General features: G+C 27.1%; 5 protein-coding genes across 9 annotated transcripts in view; 2 read left to right on the forward strand and 3 right to left on the reverse strand.

Moving 5' to 3' along the window:
* The window catches only part of Nop5 (nop5 ribonucleoprotein), a 91,238-nt gene extending 85,728 nt beyond the window's left edge, over window positions 1–5,510 (forward strand). Inside the window, exons 1-4 of one of the 2 annotated variants that reach the window (XM_072023010.1) lie at window positions 2,345–2,530; window positions 2,702–2,778; window positions 3,277–4,766; window positions 4,896–5,508. In XM_072023010.1, coding sequence (XP_071879111.1) covers window positions 2,486–2,530; window positions 2,702–2,778; window positions 3,277–4,766; window positions 4,896–5,032 — 1,749 coding nt within the window. In that variant the 5' untranslated portion in view covers window positions 2,345–2,485 and the 3' untranslated portion in view covers window positions 5,033–5,508. Of the gene's footprint in view, window positions 1–2,344; window positions 2,531–2,701; window positions 2,779–3,276; window positions 4,767–4,895 lie in introns of those variants that run through there. The other variant, XM_074112224.1, reaches the window with a different exon arrangement.
* Window positions 211–870, reverse strand: Polr3g (RNA polymerase III subunit G). The gene has a single exon (XM_071999779.1). The coding sequence runs from the start codon at window positions 868–870 to the stop codon at window positions 211–213; it is 660 nt and encodes a 219-aa protein (XP_071855880.1).
* Window positions 5,511–5,953: 443 nt separating the features above from the next.
* On the reverse strand, window positions 5,954–9,402 carry Fzr (fizzy and cell division cycle 20 related). Its single transcript, XM_072023015.1, has one exon. The coding sequence runs from the start codon at window positions 9,120–9,122 to the stop codon at window positions 7,662–7,664; it is 1,461 nt and encodes a 486-aa protein (XP_071879116.1). The 5' UTR covers window positions 9,123–9,402; the 3' UTR covers window positions 5,954–7,661.
* An 885-nt stretch (window positions 9,403–10,287) lies between these two features.
* On the forward strand, window positions 10,288–11,636 carry Nd-b12 (NADH dehydrogenase [ubiquinone] 1 beta subcomplex subunit 3). 3 transcript variants are annotated; one of them, XM_072023043.1, is made up of 2 exons: window positions 10,288–10,418; window positions 11,195–11,636. In XM_072023043.1, the coding sequence occupies exon 2, from the start codon at window positions 11,214–11,216 to the stop codon at window positions 11,532–11,534; it is 321 nt and encodes a 106-aa protein (XP_071879144.1). In that variant the 5' UTR covers window positions 10,288–10,418; window positions 11,195–11,213; the 3' UTR covers window positions 11,535–11,636. The 3 variants fall into 3 exon arrangements, with proteins under 3 accessions (XP_071879144.1, XP_071879145.1, XP_071879146.1); XM_072023044.1 differs by lacking the exon at window positions 10,288–10,418 and adding an exon at window positions 10,428–10,522; XM_072023045.1 differs by lacking the exon at window positions 10,288–10,418 and adding an exon at window positions 10,603–10,720.
* Window positions 11,637–12,189: 553 nt separating this feature from the next.
* Window positions 12,190–17,111, reverse strand: LOC139998475 (meckelin). 2 transcript variants are annotated; one of them, XM_072023042.1, is made up of 13 exons: window positions 16,741–17,111; window positions 16,521–16,679; window positions 16,060–16,358; window positions 15,807–16,001; window positions 15,464–15,715; window positions 15,183–15,328; window positions 14,886–15,051; window positions 14,515–14,799; window positions 13,964–14,428; window positions 13,622–13,881; window positions 13,328–13,508; window positions 13,045–13,246; window positions 12,190–12,971 (listed from the first exon to the last, which is right to left on the reverse strand). In XM_072023042.1, the coding sequence occupies exons 1-13, from the start codon at window positions 16,937–16,939 to the stop codon at window positions 12,748–12,750; spliced, it is 3,033 nt and encodes a 1,010-aa protein (XP_071879143.1). In that variant the 5' UTR covers window positions 16,940–17,111; the 3' UTR covers window positions 12,190–12,747. The 2 variants fall into 2 exon arrangements, with proteins under 2 accessions (XP_071879143.1, XP_071879142.1); XM_072023041.1 differs by having other exon boundaries at window positions 16,060–16,361; window positions 16,741–17,110.
* Window positions 17,112–21,289: the final 4,178 nt, after the last annotated feature.

Consider the following 21,289-nt stretch of genomic DNA (forward strand, 5'->3'; position numbering starts at 1 on the left):
TTAATCTGTACTTTATAAAGTATAGATAATCTAATTTAATCAGGAAAAATCAGGAAAAAGATTAATTTGTATCTTTTTTATGTGATCTATTTATTTAAAAATATTTCTATGCACTTTTATTTATATATATATATATATATGACAAAATTACATCTCACATACATATAAAATTATGTATGTAATTATTATTTGATTCTTGTAGAAACTATCTTAATAAATTGGCCCATCATCTAAATTATCGTCTTCATCATCGTAACCTTCTCCATTATCGAAATAATTATTCACGTAATCAGTCCCCTCATCCATTTCTTCATCTAGTTCTTCTTCCTCATCTTCTGCTTGTTCATCATCCTTTCCTTCTGCTTCTTCTTCTTCCTTTTCTTCTTCCTCTGTATCACTTTGTTGCAAACTCTCTTTTTTTTCTAATTCTTGCAACTTTGACTCTATATCAACGTGCTTATGTTTTATCTGTGGGTTCTCACATTTTTGTCCTTTACGCTTTTGTCCTTTTCGCAATTGAGGCTTTAATTCTACAGGCATTCTGCTCCAATCATATCTACTCTCGTAACTACTTTTATCAGTAATTAAGTCTTGATATCGATCTGAATACCTCTCAATATCTTTTTTAATTACTAAAGGCAAAACATTGTTAGGCGATTCTCTCATATATTCTGCATATCCTTTCTTTAATTCCAACAAATAACTCATTTCTTTAGTAATATTTAAAGGTAGTGGTTTATATTCTAGAAGAGGATATTTTAATGGAGGTTGTAAGACTGGTGGAGGCAATGCTTCTCCTTTGGCAAAGCCTAATTGATCTGTACTGATTGACATGGAGGGTTTACCTCTTCCTCTGCCACGTCCCGCCATGATAGTATTATATATTTATCCTATTATTATATTCAATAGGATAGAAAAAGGCAATGTTTATCCCAAATTTATTAGTAGTTACAAGAATATATGTGTTTAATTACTTTGATCATTTTTCACCTTAAATGTGAGTATGAAAAATATGAAATATCAGTACTTTAGAAAATTATCTCAGACATTTTAGACCATAAGTTATTTTTTACTTTAATAACCAAGAGATAAGAAGGATATTTGACAAAATATCGAAGACTTCACCAGCTAATTCTGTCTTATATATTTGGAACTGATCTCTGTAAGAACATGAGCAGTAATATACTTTAGTATATACTTCAGTAATATACTCGATCTTCAGTTTATAATATGGTACATAGATAGAATCTCAGTAATATTTAATAGTCAGATTCTGTAAGTAAGCTTAAATAGAATATATTAAATAAATAAAATATATATTTTTAACAACTGTAATATTTGTTTTAATATATCAAGAAGCACTAAATTTGTTAATATTATTATAAATACATCAATAATACTTTAAATGCCATCATATCTGAATAATAATGTAACTCATTGTATGTACAACATTTAGTACAACTTCTGAATTGTATTTTCAAACATGTTAAATTTATTTTCTATGAATAAAATATTTAACTTACGTCGGCTGAACTTCGTTTTGAACACACCGAATTTGTAACTTCTTTTTATATGATATGATAATTTCTTACAAAATGTGAAATTCAAGTAGAATCCAAAAATACTAGTCCTAAGGCATGGAGATCAGTATTGTAAAAATTATAGGTGTATAAAATTAATAACTAATGTATGATTTATTCTTACTTCACTCATAGTTCATATTACGATCATATAAACTCATATACTGCGAAAGCACGATCATATAAACAGACTTCGACTCGACGTTGACACTCGATCGAAACATTTGATTTCTACTGAAACCAAATGTATAGAAGGAACCGTCCGAAAATTGAGTCGTGATAAATCAACATGGAAGACAAGAAAAGGATCTCGTTCTGCTATGGATGTTTCAGACAGAGACAGAGACACTATATTTATCTTTGTCTGTCTCATACAACGAGAACTTAGTTGTCTTCGATGTTGATTTTTCCTGACTCAATTTTCAGACGGTTTTCGAACAAGTGTCGAGACTTGTTCATATGATCATAATCGTAATCATAACGCCACGACTATGAACGTCATTGTGGTTACCATATCACCCATGCCACGCCAATTAACCATAACCATTGATATATATTCTTCACTGTAAATTGCAAGTGACGCATTACTTTCATTGATGATTGATGAATGATGACAAATGCATGTACGTGTGGTTTTGGAAGTTTCATGACAGCACCGTTATGCGGCTTAATAATTAAATACGATATCAAAATGGCGATACCTTCACCAATCCTCTATTGCAGTTGCCAGACTTGTGTATACGTGGGTATGTATACTAGCGCGCAGTCTTATACCAGTGCGCAGTGTTATACGACCGTGCTTAGTGCTTACGAATGTTTTACGAAATTATAACTTTTATCATAAACGTGAAAATTGTTAAAAACATTAATACGATATTTCTAACCGTGAAAAGAAATTAATCAAAATGTTAGTGTTATTTGAAACTCCTGCGGGATATGCAATTTTTAAGGTAAATTATATTAAAAGCTGTAACTTAATACTTAACCTAAAAAATGTTGCACGTGTTCGTGTTGCTAATAATTTTTAGGTTTATTTTAACAATTTAAGTATCTTCTTATGTTTTAAATACGGTGTATATACCTTATTGGTTTAAATATGTAAATATGTTTGTTTCTTACAGTTACTTGATGATGATAAGTTAACAGAAGTAGAAAATCTTTATCGTGATTTTGAAACACCTGAAGCAGCTAGTAAAATGTAAGTTGATGTTTTTGGCTTCAATTTTGCATTACAATAATTTTGATAAGTACTATTGTTAAAAAATGCATTAATACCTTTAATTGAAGTAATAAATTCGATAGAGCAAGATATTGCATTCAGAACAATTTTAATTTTAATTTTAATTTTAATTTTAATTTTAATTTTAATTTTAATTTTAATTTTAATTTTAATTTTAATTTTAATTTTAATTTTAATTTTAATTTTAATTTTAATTTTAATTTTAATTTTAATTTTAATTTTAATTTTAATTTTAATTTTAATTTTAATTTTAATTTTAATTTTAATTTTAATTTTAATTTTAATTTTAATTTTAATTTTAATTTTAATTTTAATTTTAATTTTAATTTTAATTTTAATTTTAATTTTAATTTTAATTTTAATTTTAATTTTAATTTTAATTTTAATTTTAATTTTAATTTTAATTTTAATTTTAATTTTAATTTTAATTTTAATTTTAAATATCTTGCATTACAGAGTGAAGTTGAAGCACTTTGAAAAGTTTGCCGACACTACTGAGGCTCTTGTAGCTACAACTGCTGCAGTAGAAGGTAAACTTTGTAAATCATTAAAGAAGATACTTAAAAAACATTGTAATGAACTGCAAGAACAACTAGCTGTAGCTGACGCTAAGCTAGGTAATGCTATAAAGGATAAACTGAGTTTGTCTTGTGTCAGTAATACTGCTATACAAGAATTAATGAGATGTATAAGAAGCCAGATGGATAGTTTATTGGCCGGTTTACCTAAAAAAGAAATAACAGCAATGGCATTGGGTTTAGCACATAGCCTTTCTAGGTACAAATTGAAATTTTCACCTGATAAAATTGATACTATGATAATACAAGCTGTTTGTTTGTTAGATGATTTAGACAAAGAATTAAATAACTATGTTATGCGTTGTCGTGAATGGTATGGCTGGCACTTTCCAGAACTTGGAAAGATTATTACAGATAATATAGCATTTGTTAAAACAGTAAAAATAATCGGAACTAGAGAGAATACTATAAATTCAGATTTATCTGATATACTATCAGAAGATATAGAGGAAAAAGTAAAAGAGGCTGCTGAGATATCTATGGGAACTGAAATCTCTGAAGATGATATTTTAAATATTCAACATTTATGCGATCAAGTTATTGAAATTTCTCAATATAGAACACAATTATATGATTATCTTAAAGCAAGAATGATGGCAATGGCACCAAATTTAACTGTTCTTGTCGGAGAGTTAGTGGGGGCTCGTTTAATCTCACATGCTGGGTCTTTAATTAATCTTGCTAAGCATCCAGCATCTACTGTGCAAATACTTGGTGCTGAAAAAGCTCTCTTTAGAGCATTAAAATCAAAAAAAGATACTCCAAAATATGGTTTAATTTATCATGCACAACTTGTTGGACAATCTTCAACAAAAAATAAGGGAAAGATGTCCAGAATGCTAGCTGCTAAAGCTTCATTAGCAACTAGAGTAGATGCATTAGGAGAAGATGGCAGCTTTGATCTTGGTGCTGAACATAAAGCTAAATTGGAAGCACGTTTGAGGATTTTAGAAGAAGGAAATTTTCGTAGAATTAGTGGTACAGGCAAAGCAAAAGCAAAATTTGAGAAATATTATACTAAAAGTGAATATATTCAGTATTCTGTTAATGAGGATATAACTCTTAAACATGGGAAAAGAAAACATTCTGAAATTGAAGATGAAAAAACGCTGGTCGAAGAAATTACAAAGCCAGATGAAGAAATAACAAAGCTAGATGAAGAAATGCCTAAGAAAAAGAAAAAGAAGGAAGTTAGTGACAGTATAGATGAATCAGTAATTCAACAAGTGGCTCAGTCAGAAGAAATTCTGACAAAGAAAAAGAAGAAAAAAAGTAAACTACAGGATATAGAAGATAATATTGAATCAAGCTTTAAATGTGAAGAAGAAGGAGAGAAAGCAGTAGAAAACATTCCTGGGATATCAGGAGGTTAGTTTTTATTTTATCTATTTTATCAATTTTAAATCTATAATATGATATGAATAAAATTACAAGTAGAATATATAATATGTACAAATTTAATATACATATAAAATGTTCTCTTTTTTTTTGTTATAGAGCAAATAAAGAAGAAAAAAAAGAAAAAAGATAAGGATCAGGAGATTGAAGAGACTACATTCACAAATGAAGAAACAAGTGAAAAAATTATAAGCGAAAAAAGAAAAAAAAAGAAAAAGAAATCTCAAGATGAATGAAATTTTTTCAACAATGAAATTTAAAAAAGTAATTTTTTTTAAATATAACTTCATTATTGATTGTAAACTTATATATAATTAAAAAATTAATTTTCTTAAAATATATATATGAAATTATGTTTTTTATAATAGAATTCAATTATATATTTTTAAATATAAAGGATATAATCATACAATTTGAAGATAAGTGTATAAAAATGATTGTAAGTCTGTACTTTTTAAGATGTATTATTAAAATACAAATATTTCAAGCATTGAATAAAGAATGATCGGTAAATAGTTTAGTTAATATTTAGAAATATGCTCAGTATTAGTGCTTTAGTATCTTCTTCATTTTTATATATCTTTTTTAATATGATATATGTCTTAAAACATCATTGACATTTACTCATTATCTACTTCTTTTAATAACACACTTCGAAGTTTAAATTTGGTAAATTCATAGTTCTTCATGTATGTATTATCTGATTCCAAAATTCTTCAATAGTATTAATGGATGTTTCATAAAAAATTAATTACGAATATCTCTATAAATAATTTATAAATATTTGTATAATAATTGTTGTACTGATGCATTTAAAATAAATTTAGTGATAATATGATTACATTTAATGAACCAGAAGTGGAGTCTATAACAAGTGTATTTACTGTTTACATTCAATTATAAGATATCATTGAAATTTGTTTGCGTTTAATTTAGACTTTAATAAAGAGCTTTTTTTATATTTTAGAATGATTTTCTAAGTAAATTATTAAAAACAAGCAGTTTTGTATAATACCACTGAATTTGTCTCAATATTACTTATAAAACTAAATGGGAGAAACGTAACTTCCAAAAAGTGCAGGTGACCATAACTTTTTATCAAAAGTTTCAGGCTAGTTTTACATTGCAACTTGTTATTGATTCAGGACTGATCAACATTTGTTTGGAACATTTTTTTATTAGGTTACTAAAAGTTCCTAAAAAATCATGACAGCCATAAATATACTGTATATTTATACATTTAACAACATAAGGCAATGTAGATACATATACATATGGATATTCCCATTGATCTGAATTTATGTTATAACCATGTATTTTATTTATTGAATGTTTTAAAATATTACAGCAATTGTATGTAATAATTACATATATCTCTTTTTCAAAAAGCTCAAACTCAACATTGTATTTTCTCCTCTAAATCAAACATTTTTTTTATATTTTGAATAATATGAGTAATATTTATGTGTATATGTATATTTACATTGAATGTAATATACATTTATCATAATTTCATAAACTAAGCGTAATCATTCCATATATGTTAGTGTTTAAATTTCTATTTCTAAGTTGAGTTTGTACAAAATATAAGCTATAGTTTTTTGTATTTTCTATTTAAATATTATTATGATATTAAAATCTTATATAGTATCATATCAATATTTAAAAAAGAAAACAATAATATTTAAAATTACTGATATATGCACTTATATTAATTCATTCCAATGTATCATATCAATTATGATACAATAAGGTCATATAATTTACAAACACTTTTATAAAAAAATCACATCATAATTTAATGTCAGAATATATTTATTTCCTTTTACATATACTTTAAAGTATTTTTTAAGATTTGGGAAAATAGATTATACATACTCTTTGAGAACTATACAATATAAATTTTAAATTCTACTGCACTAGAATGTTTATAATATTTTTATTAACTGTTTTCTAATTTCTTTTAGAATATACAGGTAAGTATATATCAATATATTATTTTTATATAAATAAATGAATTTATTTTATAAATCATATTTCAATTTATTTGTACAATTTGCTGTTGCAAAATATAAATTAATATAAGTCGTTTTGGGGGAAAAATAATTGATAATTATGATACAACCTTTTTTATATATATAAGTTTTTCTATATAAATTTCATATATATAATAAATTTTGATAAGGTTGTAAGAAATATTCTTTGAAAATCTGTAGATTTTATAAAAAATTAAAAATTATAAATATTTGGAATCTCCCTCTCTCCCTGTCTCTCTCACACACAAATACACATACGCACGCACACACACAGTGTATAATATGCCCTTAAAAGAAGCTGCAATATTGCAATTCAAAATTAACAACAATATTATAATATTTCATTTTCTTTGCCTTATGTTTTACAGTACTGTATATCTAAAGTAAATTATTAAATACTTAGTCATTGAATTTTGTTAAAATGAATAAAAGATATAAATGACTAATTAATAATTATCTGTATGTAATATTGTGTAATAAGATAAAATATAAAAAATGTTAAAAAAATAGATATTGCATTCTTGAAATATAAATTTTAATGCTTTGGACATAAAAATATTTGTGTGAAAAATACATAAAAATTATATATGATCTTTGTTTTTCCTTATAAGGGCATGATTTTATGAATAACTTATTGCACATAAAAATTAATGAACAATAGGCTGTGCATATAAACTTAATCTTAATAAATTTCAAAATGTTTTTACTTATAACTAAATGTTTGTAAATTATTAGTTATATACGTTATATATCTTATAATTTTTCAGAATACTAGAATAGTGCATATATTATGTATTATACATAATATCATAATTTTTTTTATATTAATTTATCGAATACTAGTAAAGAGGTTTAATACAGACTTATTTTCTTTCTGACTACGTGCTTTACTGAACACATTCCAAAAACGCAAAGTTTCATCTCCAGCACCGGTTACAATAGCTTCACCATCTGGTGACATAGCTAAATATAGAACTCTATATGAATGTCCTGTTAATTTTGCAACTTGAGTTAGACTGGGATATTTCCACACCAGAATTTGGTTTTGAGAATAACCATGTGTACTGACTAGTTCTGAACTGTGCTTACTCCAAGCCAAATTACAAACTTGAGAACCAGTATCTACACATTGCATTGGTTGACCGGTTAGTGTATTCCAAAATCTAATGCATCTGTCTGCTGTACCACCACCAGAAGCTAAAAGACCATGATGATGTGGAGACCACGCGATAGCTTTGACAGCTGCTAGATGTTCAGTATATGTTTGTATCGGTGAAAGGGAATGTAAGTTCCATACATAAAGACGATTGTCATTTCCACCAGAGGCTAAATATTGATTATCTGGGGACCATTTGAGTCCACAAACTTCTTGTCTATGAGCTCCTAAACGTCTTTCACTCACAACACAAGGAGTTCTAACATCTCTTTGTAATATTAACCTATCTCTACTACCAGATGATAAAACTTCACCATTCCAAGCTAGAGCTCCAACTCTCGCACTATGTCCTTGTAACTTGCTTACTTGTTTACTCACAGCTACATCCCATACTTGGATATAGCCCAAATGTGTACCAACTGCAACTAGGTTTCCTCTTTCGTTCCAAGCAACTGATGTTACACTATTACCATCACTGGATAAATCACATAGTCTAGTCACCTGGCTGGTACACGCAGACCACAAATAGACACAGCTACCTAGACCAACACTGAGAACATTTTGAGAAGACCAATCAACAAGGTTTAAATAAAAGTCATCTTGCAGTTCAGGGGCATCTAGTACTTTGAAAGGTATTCTGGAAATCTTCCTTGTTGCTTTTCTTGGGGATCTTAAAAGTTTTTGACTTTTGGCACTCAGTGGTGACAAAGAATAAGGTGAACTTTGATCCAATAGTGTGTGGTCTTTCGTAGGTGTAATGTATTTAAAAAGATTTCTGGTAACCACTGGTGATAATACTCTTCGTTCTTCACATTGTCCTTTTACATCTTCTATGCTTGCTCCAAGCAGTTCATTTTTTAAGAGACAAGAATAGGCAATACCATCGCGGTTACTTTCTCCATTCTCACGAGTCTTCTTTGTGACTATACCATTCCGATTGTTCTCTGATATCATTGAAAATGTTGTTTGGTAATTATTGCCCGACCGTGTTGGTATAAATCGATCGAAACTATTATTCATCATTTTAGTTGGCGAAAAATATACTGATGGGTGAAGTCCAGGACTTGCTAGACTATCTATATGGCTCTCGCTGTTTGACTTCAACAGCCGTTTCTCGTATTCGTGGTGAAACATTTTTTTAATGCTACTCCTTCACATTCACTCACATAATTATTCACCATACACGATTGTTCTCCTTCAGATTACGTAAATTGCATGTCCATTGTCATTTTTCATACAAAACACGGTACTGATGAAATTGAGCAAACTGATCCGTAGAATCTCTATTCAACGTCAACTTGGAAAATTTTTGATACGGAAATAAGGAGGTTGAACGTGATTCTCCAATCGAAATGCTTAGTTCAAAGCGCTATGTTTAAAAACAGATAGGCAAATGACTGTGTAAAAAGCTGTACTTGAATGAATACCCACCTAGCGACGTACTAACGAAATTATAGTGAAATGTTATTGTATAACGTATTTTTTAAAGAATATAAATGAAGAATTTAGGTACGTCATGTATTACCAATAATATTAAGTATTATCATTATCAAGTTGATTCCAAATTTTATATATCATAATATATTCAATGATAGGACCAATCGTATACCATATCTACTTCTGTGCTATATTAATGTAAACTAATGACATTAAGTAACGTTTTAGAAATTATTGTTTTAGTTATTTGTCCTACTAAATTACAATTAGAGCAAATTAAAAGTGCAATTATTTTCTTTTATGTAATAAAAATGAAATAACGTTTATATCATAAATTATATATTGGTATATCTCATATATACAATATATAATTTATATTTTATAAATAAAATTTTATATTTATTTATTTATTTAATAAAATTTTATTAGTAGTTAATATATAAAATATTTTTATACAAGAATTTAAATTAAGTATCATATAAATCATAATTGTATATGATTTACGTAAAATATTTGTGATATTTTCTGTTTAGTTTTTATTTTTGTACTGCACATATTTATGTATTATATATTTATTTTTATACGTATATACTTCGTATATATATTGATAGTTAAATAACTCAAAATTCATAATTCAATGGATATCCATGAATAGTAAGCGTTCGTTAACAAATTTTAACGTTATAATTCAATATATAATTAAAAAAATTATATATTTATTTAAGATAAATGTTTAGTTTATTTAAAAATATGTATTTGTGAAATTACTAATAAATATTATATTCTGTGAATAATTTCATAATTTTTATTAAAATTTAAATGTGTGTAATCGTAAGAATAATTTAAAATATGCATTATTTAGCGAAGTCAAAATTTTATTTATTCACATTCAAGATACAAGATTGCGCATGCGGCATACGTCAAAATTGACGTATGTATATGTATGTATATTACCATATTGTATAATCGAACAATTTTCAGATATTTTTAAAGGTATGTATACATCTTTCTGTATGTATAAATGTTTCGTTTTTGTAAAACTGTAAATACCATTCTTATATTTATTTAAGAAATCAAACCAACATTGTAGGATGATGGTAATAAGGACTTTGTTTTTAAAGTACATGCAATATACTAACCTTAACACTCAATTTGTAGCTTACATAAGCTGTACAACTTCTTTTGTATAAAGTATTAGTAATTAGTATAAAAATATCAAGTGTTTGTATTTTAAGCATAATGCGAAACGTGCTTGAAACTATACACATACAATAAGTTGTTCTGTTGATGTAAAGGTTAAACAATTTTATTCAATAATTACAATTTTGTTTTACATTAGATAATTTTTTTAATTTCTTGTTTTAATCTGACCACAAATTTTGTGTAATAAACATTAAATTTTCAGGAAAATTACGTGTAATGTGTTAAATTAATACATTTTCATATTAATAATAAATTCACTTATATTTTCTTATTGTATTTACAAATTATACGATATATGAGGTCTTTAAATTCATCTTATTACAAGTGTATTCTATATAAAATTTTGTAATTCTACACAAAAGCATGCTATGTATTGTGTATATATTTACTTGACCTTACAATAATTTTAATGCCTGACTTAACAAAGTTATGTATCCCCATCTGTTTTAATTACAAATAACATTAGCATTTATAAATTAGATTTGTTTACCCTATATTTTAGGTATTTTTTGTAACATATGATTATTGTTCAAATATTCGATTATAAATTAATAATTTAATTTCAGATACTAACTTTTTTGAAAAATGGGAGGTCATGGTCATGGGTCACCAATAAAAATACCAAGTCCTGATATATACAAAGTAGAGGATGTGCCAGAGCTTAAAATGGTCCAAGACGAACTAGCTAAACTTGGGTTGAAGGACCCTTGGTTAAGAAATGAAGTTTGGCGTTATACAGGACTACCTGGTAATTCACATTTCCTACGAGTATTTAAGGGAGTTACCACGGGTATGCTAGTCGGGTTTGCAGCATTTTTAGTAACAATAGGCATAGAAAACTATTTTGGAATTACTTATGGCAAAAAACATCATAATAAACATGGTAACCATGATGATCATCATTAATATTATATAAACATATTTGGTACATACAGGAAATATTAAATAGCTTAAATTACCATTATATGTATTATAGCTGTGGAAATAAATTATAATTTGAGATTTAAATGATGAGAGTAATGAATTCTTTCACTCTGTTCCAATGAATATGCAGTTCTTGGTTCATATAACATAAGGAATATATTTTTATTTAATACATTGTTGACCAGCTATTTCATGTAAAAAGTAACGCGTATAACGTTGCAACGCGTTTGTGCATGAAAATACGAGTTTATTCGTGAATAGTCAATAATATGTTAATATGAACTTTACAACTTATACATGTATGAAAGTATCTTTATTTAATTATTGCATTATACAAGAAGTGTTACAAATCAAAGTCAGGCAAAATTTATTCAAATGACATGAATAACAAAGATAAACATAGTAATCGTTATTTGTGAATGAAGAATAATTTTATTTATTCGCAAAATTTATTTGTCTTCACCAATAGTGTGTTATCTGTATTCATGGAGCGAATAAAGATAATCTAACGAATGTAATTATACAGTTGGTAATTAATTTTTTGTCAAATAATACATAGCGAGATTATACGCACTATGATTTTATTTGCGTCATTCGTGAATGGATATAAAAGGCAAATAGTAACTCCTAATTACGAATTTAACGAATAATTAAATATTTGCGAATAAATTTATTTGTGAATAAAAGTTTCGAATAATTTATTTATTATCTGGATAAAAAAATTAAGTAATGCCGAACTCTGCTGTAAATTTTTCAACGTGTTGCATTATATAAATTCATATTGTAAGGATTCAAAAAATATATGTCATAGCTTTCACGGATGATTTTACATCTTCGGATCGGTGGATATTTGTTAAAAAATGGTATATACTGTAAAACTTGACTTTGAACAGTTGAAACGTTGCGACCCATGGTTCCCTGAACAAGTTTTATTCTTGTGATGAGTAGAATACGACACAAACAAAACGAAATTTGGCCTTGAAATTCAAGGTCAACGCCCATTTTGAAGTATGCACTTTTTTTTAACAGATCTCCATTAAACCTATGGTTTAAATGGAAGGTGTAATCATCCAGTAAACCTATGACATACATTTTTTAAATATCCTATGCAAATTAATAATAAGTATTATATGTTAATATAAACGTATCAAATACAAAATATGTTACAATAATACAAATGAATAATACAAATCATTTACATAAAAAACAATTTATCTAATAATGTATGATTATTTAAATTTTTTTTGCCATTTTTCTTTACTATCACAACTAACAGCATTGACACTAATACTGTAATTATAATAGCTAATGTACAATCTTTATATAACACAATAATGAAAGTAAATACTGAAATTTCAAATGTTGCAAATAACCACTCATTTCCATATAATAATACTTGACTGAAAGAATAATTATTATCTGCAAAAATTATATATATGAGTTATCATTAAAGCTACTTTTCTTTTTCCTTTTCTATTAAAAGAAACATTACCGATATAGAAAACTGATTTCTCTTCGTTGTGGGAAAATACTATATTAAATAACTTCTCAAAAAAATGTTGTTCTTTAATGGCATAGTCTTCATTTGTTATGCAGTGATCTAGATATTTACATAGATATTCTTTCACTTTTAATTGATTATTGAAAATATATTCCCAATTTGAATAATAAGTCCTTATAAAATTACTTGGTTCCTAAAAGGAAGTAAAAATAATATATAATTAATTCGCAAAATAAATTTTAAGAAATGTTAGCTAAAGTTGTGTTATACATACGATATTCATCAGCTCTAAACTTTTGTTAAAAGTAATTCTGAAAGTTTTTGTCAAGTACAATATAAATGTTTGTTGAGTTGTTCCTGGTACAAGACCTCTATGTGCACATAAATTATTTTTTTCCATTTGTAAATCATTAATTAAAGTACGTAGGTCTGTGTCTGCAAATCCATGCACTGATCTGTTGTAAAATGAGGAAAATATTTAATTATAAACATTTCACTTCTATATATTTATATTTACTTTTATACTTTATTTCTTTCATATATATTTATATTTATTAATGCATATTACCTTCCATGAATATAAAAACCATAATAATTAAATGGTAAAATAAATACACTGATGTTTGCAATTGAACATACATTTATAAATTCTTGCATTTTGTTTGCAATACATTGTTCATAGAATACAATGAACACTAACCACTGAATGGAATAAGTTAATATATATATTAAGACACATATTGTAAAATATAAAATAAAATTACAATCTTCAGAAAATGTTGGGATTAATTCTGGTATCCCGAGAATCCATGGATACAGTCGTATGACCTATTCGAAATATAAAATTTAATCTTAATTATTTAATTTCTCGCTACTTACTCTTGCATAAAAAATACATAAAGTAATTTACCTGAAAAATACATAAAACCACAAGCAATTGTATCTTTATGTTTATCTTTCTTTCAGTTTGAAGATTTAACCACTGACTTGCAATAAAGTATGTCCTCCATATACTAATAGATGAATTATTAAAATTGCTACTTTTATGTATTATCTGATCGGAACTTTTTGCTATCGAGTTTGTAATTGAAATATTAGTTTTGTGCTTGTTAACTGGAAAAGATTTGTTAAATGTTTTGAAGTTATTATCCTTGTTTAACTTATATAAGATTTTCTTGCGTTTAGCTGTTATTGTTTCCGATGACATTTGCAAATGTTTTAATTTATTCCTTGAGAGTTTATCATTATGGAATTCATTTATAGGCACATATGGAAGATCGTTACATTGATTGTATATCGTTTTTGGTTGTTCCCAATCAATAAAGAATATATCAATATTCCAATATTGACAAATAAATCCAAATATTTCTATAAGCTAAATTAGAAATTAATAAATTTGAAATACTTAAAGTAATTAATTGAAATTAATTGTATATTTATATTTTACGTTTAAATACTTACTTTAGAAAAAAATGCTACTGTACTAAATGTTTTTATCATCTTTTCATTGACATCTTCAGAGAAGAGGATATATGGTATTGTTTTTCCTTTATAAAACATAAATAGATATAGGCATAAAATAATCAAACACAAAATAATTATGCTTCCTATAGCAGACATAGTGTAAATAAAAAACCAAATAAGTACAAATACATTAATAGATGAAGTGTGATGTTGTTTACTGTATTTCCATGTTTTTATTCCAGATAAAATAAAACTTAATCCTGACAAAATCCCAATAATTATCTAGAAACACATATACATATAATAATAATAATATTATAAATATATCTTATTGTTATTTTTTTCTTATTACTGTTTTGTATATTTACCATGAAATGTGAATCAATATTGTCATCTTTTAGAGTAAATCTTATTTTATAATCTAATGTAACTTCTATAATTTTATCAATCTGTTCATATGTTAATTCAGCATATTCAATAATTAATAAAGGAGGAAGTATTTTATTGTTATCCTTTGTACTTTGAATATTAATTCTGTAAAAAGTATTACAATATATAAGTTTGTTATTTTAGTAGACACATATTAAATTTAATATGTAATTTGTTTGATAAAATCAAATTTTGTTTGATAAAGTCAAATTATAAAAAGGAGGTAAAAGACTCACATTACATTTAAAGATTTCATATAACGTAATACAGATAGTTCATCACCATTGTTACTTGTGAGATTATATAATGTTTTAAAACCACTAATATTATCAACAAAGAAAAATTTTCGAACTAACTGCCAATCTGATAATTTATTATGATTCTGTAAAATTGTTAGGATTATATATATTTTAGAACACTTTTATAAAATAATATACAAAGCACCAATTACAATTTAATATAGTAATCAAGTATTTATATCTAAATTTATTGACTATTTTATAATTGATTTTCTTACCTGATTAATATTTTTAACAAATACAGGTAATGCATACATTAAAATTTTGTTATCTCTTATAAATGTTAAGTAAGGAGATAGAAACTCCATTTCTGTATGCAGTAAATTTTTAATTGCAAATTTACATTTTTTTTCAAAATTAATACCAAATTTAACATGTTCCAACAAATTGCATGGAATATTAGGTGTACCAATTGATTTGAAATTGCCATGTAAAGAGAATGTTATAACTGTAAAATTTAATATATTATCCTAAAAAGATATGGTTTATATTATCAAATATTATACATTTAAGTAATAGATTGTTACAAATATTACAAATACATATATATGTGTTACATACCTTGTCTCCTTTCATGAAGCTATAATTTTGTGTAATTTGTTTGCTATTTAATACAGTTGTAGCTTCATCTTTATTATAAAATAACCATATAGGTGATTTTTGTTTTTGCATAAAGAACTTGCATGCAATATCATTAGCATAAAGACTTAAAACACATATGTTTGATAAATATTCACATGCTAATTTATCTCTTTTCTAAAAACATGTGTGTATTATTATTTTCTTATTTTTATATTTTTATTTGCTCTCTTACCTTACAAAAATATACAGCAGTTTGAAGTTCATTTCTAAAATAATTATTTGTGTTTTGACTGTTAAACTTCACTTGAAATGCAGATTTTGGATTCTCCTTATCAACAGAAGTACTTTTATGTAAACAATAATTCTGTACCTGTGTATAATGGTACTTTGTTAAATACATATCAGTTTGATAATAATCATATTCAAAACTTTTGCAGGGCAAGCATTTAGATACACCCAAAAATGGATAAGTATTATTGATACATGGAACACAATGTATAGTATCCAATAACGTTCCATTCAAGTGTCTATCTACTGTAAAATGATTAAAATATAACTAATAATAATATAAATAATTAAAGAATCAGCAATTTAATCTAGAGATAATATGTTACAAATATGTAATTTAAAATAGTTTGGTTTAAATGCTAATACATAAATACTTTTGCCTATTGCAAATGCTTTAATTATTACCTTGTATTTCATTAGGGGCGCATCGACACGTCGTGTTACATGATACGCAGTCGTTCCCATCTGAAGTTACTGTAGCATTAATGCCACAAAACATGCATACGGGATAACCATCCTTGAAACCAATTTTTTTACTAAATTTGTTACATATACATCGTAATCCTATAAAAGGAATGATTTAAGTATTTAAATAAAATGTTGAAAAATTTAATTTCAAACTCACGGTCGACAGATGGTTTTAAATTTTTATTGGCGTCACATGGCATGCAGGTAAGTGATATGGTATCAAAATATTCGTTATTTTTACATTTCGATGGTTGAGAATATTCAAATAATTCTTTACTCACAGCAACAATTTGGGTAAAATTTACCGAATAGATTAAGAAATAGAAAAAGATATTTTTTCTTGTAAAGCGACACATTTTGTATACATCTGATATCTATATACGTATGTATGAACTTATTTACATTTGTGTACGACTTTCGTTTCTATAGTAACCGGTCATGAAAGTTTGTAATGTCTTACCTAAATATGTAGATAATCTTTTACGTATTTTATTTTTTAAGAAAATACAACAAAGAATCTAATACAAAGTTTCAAATACGATAGTAAATACTGAAGTACACATATACACATACGCGCGCGCGCGTGTAAAATATGTATATGAACATATATATATCTTAGTCTTCGAGTTATGAATGATTAATGAAAATATTCGAAGTGCCCAATACCTCAATATATCCACTGATTGTGAGAGCTAATTCAAGCTGTGCCTGTATGCCATGCTGAGTTGCTGTCTTGATATAGAGCTTTTGTATCTGTTTCAAAAGGCAATGTTTAACACATAGCACCATCCGAGCTTCCTATTTCAACAAAGTTTCTTTTCTAAAAATCAGTAAATTTGTAAGCTCAATATTTCAAAAACTAATTGAAATTGCATAGATGAAAGGCTAATGAACCTGTCTTCAGAAGTGCTATCAGGTGATTCATAGAGAAATATATAGTGTTGCTTAAAAAAGCGAACTTCTTCATATCTCGGAAAATAATAATATAAGAAAAATTCGTTAGGAAATAAAAGGCTGTCCAGTGTCCAGAGTTACCGCGGATATATTAATATGACTAATTAATATTATAATGACGGACAAATTTTCAATTGATTGTTAATATTTCACAATAACCCCAATTTAATGATGTTATTTATTGTAAGGGAAACATATAAAATGCATATGAAACAACTTTCCATGAAAGCACGTTGCCGGTTTTACAATGTACAACTAATCGGGAGCAGTATTCAAATATCAATGATGATTATATTTGTTAATTTCCAAAAAATCGAAATTCTAGTTTATCCATATTCATAACTATATTTATTTTACGATATGTTTACGAAATATGTACGAAATGCGAATAACCCAGTCGAATTAGACTTTGAATCGGAAAAAATTGTGAACAGTAATTTTTTTACACAAAATGGTTCGGAAGATCATTTGAAATGAAATGTACGCGTTGAAAACTCATGAAAAGTCGGGTGTCGTTGTTAAAAAAAAAGGCACATAGGTACGAAAAACAGGTTTTTCGCGTATAAAAAGATAAATGGTGATTTTACAAAAAAAATTTAAATTGAGAAATGCAGACATAATGTAGGAAAGATCGGCAAAATGAGACCTATAAGATCAAAATCGATCGATTCGTTGACTTGCAACAAAACAAAAAACCGTCAAAATAGACCTCATGTTCACTCGTTTGTTATTCATAGAGATTTGAACGCACAACTTTAAAATTTTAATAAAACATGATCTTGGTAATGATAAAAAAGTGTGCCAAATTTCAGCTTGAAATTTTTGTTAGATTTTGCACAAAATTGTTCGCTTCATCCCAAAAGGGTCTCCGTAGAAGTTAAGTTTCTATAGCTTTGGTAAGTTAGGAAGCTGTGAGCACGCTTTCTATTCTTTAAGAGTTGCATTATCGTATACATTTTGAAATGAAGTAATATTTCTAAATTAAACCATCCAAAAATGGTTCTGGAAAATAAATATGTTTCCTTCCTCTAAAAGAATGGAACAATTCTTTTAATTTTTGTCATAGCGAATCGGCAATAAAATTAATTAAAAACTGTTATTATTACACGAATTTACAGAAAAGTTTTCTTTCATGAGATAATTGTTTTCTTTCAAAAAAGTAATTCTTAACAATAAGAACTAAAAATTTCATGAAGTGTAAAACAGTGGAATTAACTGCCCTTCAATTTTCGAATGAATTGTTTCAGAAAACGTGCTTTGATTTTAATAAAAGTCATGAAGTTCCAGTATACGGACGAGATAGATAGCATGCAGTTGCGCAGTGGGAACAATGGCGACATGTGACGGTCTGTCCGCGAATACGCCTAAAATTGAATTTGTGCTTTCAAACTGCTGGTACCTACATTATCTTAGCAACAAATTAACGTAAAATTATGATTTTTAAAAATCTGGAGCAGTTCGATGAGGTATTGACAGATAACACAATCAATTCTTTCAAAAATTATATTCAAGCTCAAAATTTTTAGTTTTTTGGTTTTTTATTTTTTATATTTCTTGTTCACTATTTATAAATGATATAAATGACATTTTACGTGACAATAACAAACGTCATATAATTAAAATTTTTTAAATATGTAATTTTCGTTATAAAGTTATAATTAGAGAATCTTTAAGAAAATGTTGACGGTTTTTTGTTTTGTTGCAAGTCAACGTATCGACCGATTTTAACTTTATGGATGTCATTTTGCAGATCTTTCCAATGGCAACATTCTGCAATAGAATCCTTTTTCTTTAAAATTATTACATTTCTTTCCATATGCGAAAAGCTCGTTTATGTTCTTCTTAAACAATGACGCTCAACTTTTCATGAGTTTCAAACTCATATGTTTCATTTCCAATGACCTACCGAACCATTTTGTGCAATAAAATTGTTGTTTACAATTTTTCTCGATTTTGGGTATTTTGGAGGCTAATTAGATTGGTTTAGAACTGGTTGCCCGAATATACATTCAGCATGCGGTTTATACTTGTCAGTGCTGTTTCACTATTTATATAAAATAGAGCTTGGCTCTACTCTATTCACTGTTCACTTTGGAGAAACACTGCGAATGAAACAAGGATGAAAACGGTGCTTTTCAATGAATCATTCGTGGTCATCATTCATCAATCATTCAATCATTCTTTCAAACTGAAATTGTGTAAATTCAACTTTAATCTTCGACAAAATGTTTTTGAAGTTATTTGAAGAATACAAGATATTTTCGAGCGAGTACAGAACTCAATGTTAAGCAGCGTGTGTTGAGACACAAGGCGGACACTTTGAATATTTTCATTAAATGTTTGTAACTCGAAAACTAAGCTATATAGGACATACATATGTTCATAAGATGTCTTTTACTTATTTTCGTGATACTTCGATAGATATTCTGTTCCCATCTTTGAAATATTGACATGTATTTATGAATCACCCTGTATATAGGATAAATATATTAACCATGTACGTTAAAATGCTTCGTTAAGTACTAAAGATATCAAATGAATGTTCTTAGAAAACTTGTTTGATGTGACGGGGGATATAACGCGGTACAAATAGCTTTTTTCGTAATGGAATAGTAGAAAGATATTGAGATCAAGTTCTTTTTTTTAAACAGGATCTTATATATTTTTCTTATCGATAATATGGTACCGTTTTTTGTAACGAATTGATGTATTAACGAAGTCATTTCGTTTTACTCCGCAAGGCCATTCTGTTAAATCCTGCTACGAGTCATTCACTCATCCAATCTTGTAACTTCTTCATGGTATTGATGGTCGATAAACTGTTTTCATATGATATTCTGCATATTGGAAACTTTAAGAAAGTTTAGAAAAATAAATTCAACTTTTTGCAACTATATTAGAGTGATGTCCCATAAATACACCGTTAAGATTCTTGTTGAAATGCTTTTGTAAGTATAGTATATAATATATGTATATATATACGTTCGATCATATACATACCTACATAGATAAAATTTTTAATGATCTATTAAATTTGTTATCGCCAATAATTCTCTTTCTATGATAAAATAGAACACTGATAAGTCTACTCCATCTTATTATGAAGAAAAAGTTCTACCAATCTCAATGCTTAGAAAAGAATAGTATTATTGCATGCTTTCAGTGTTCTTTGCTTTTTATATTTTATATATAACAATTTCAGACAAATATACTATAATAAACGCCAGTTTTGAGAATAATATATGTCTTTAACGTAGCTTGCGATTAGTATTGTGAATAGTAACTAAACCAGGGTACGATGTCAATGCTTCTATTTCGACATAATGCTACATTCTTTGATACGTGTTTAAGCCTTCTATAGCGGCAAATTTATAAATAAACTGAACTTACAATGACGGTCATACATTGCAAAGCATATACTCTTACATACAATTATATGGGAAACGAAATAATGGAATTGAAGAATAACGAAGAATTACTTTACAAGGATGTACAAAACAATTAGAAAAGAAAGGATTGTTTATATTTATATGTACGTTTGCAGTATTGTTTGCGGTATATGTACATCACACACACACACACACACACACACACACACACACACACACACACACACACACACACACACACACACACACACACACACACACACACACACACACACACACACACCCACACACACACACACACACACACACACACACACACACACAAACGCGCGCGCGCACGTTTCCTTGAATACACATAAATCT

The sequence above is a fragment of the Bombus fervidus genome, chromosome 3 (genome assembly GCF_041682495.2).
Source record: "Bombus fervidus isolate BK054 chromosome 3, iyBomFerv1, whole genome shotgun sequence".
NCBI classification, from domain to species: Eukaryota; Metazoa; Arthropoda; class Insecta; order Hymenoptera; family Apidae; genus Bombus; species Bombus fervidus.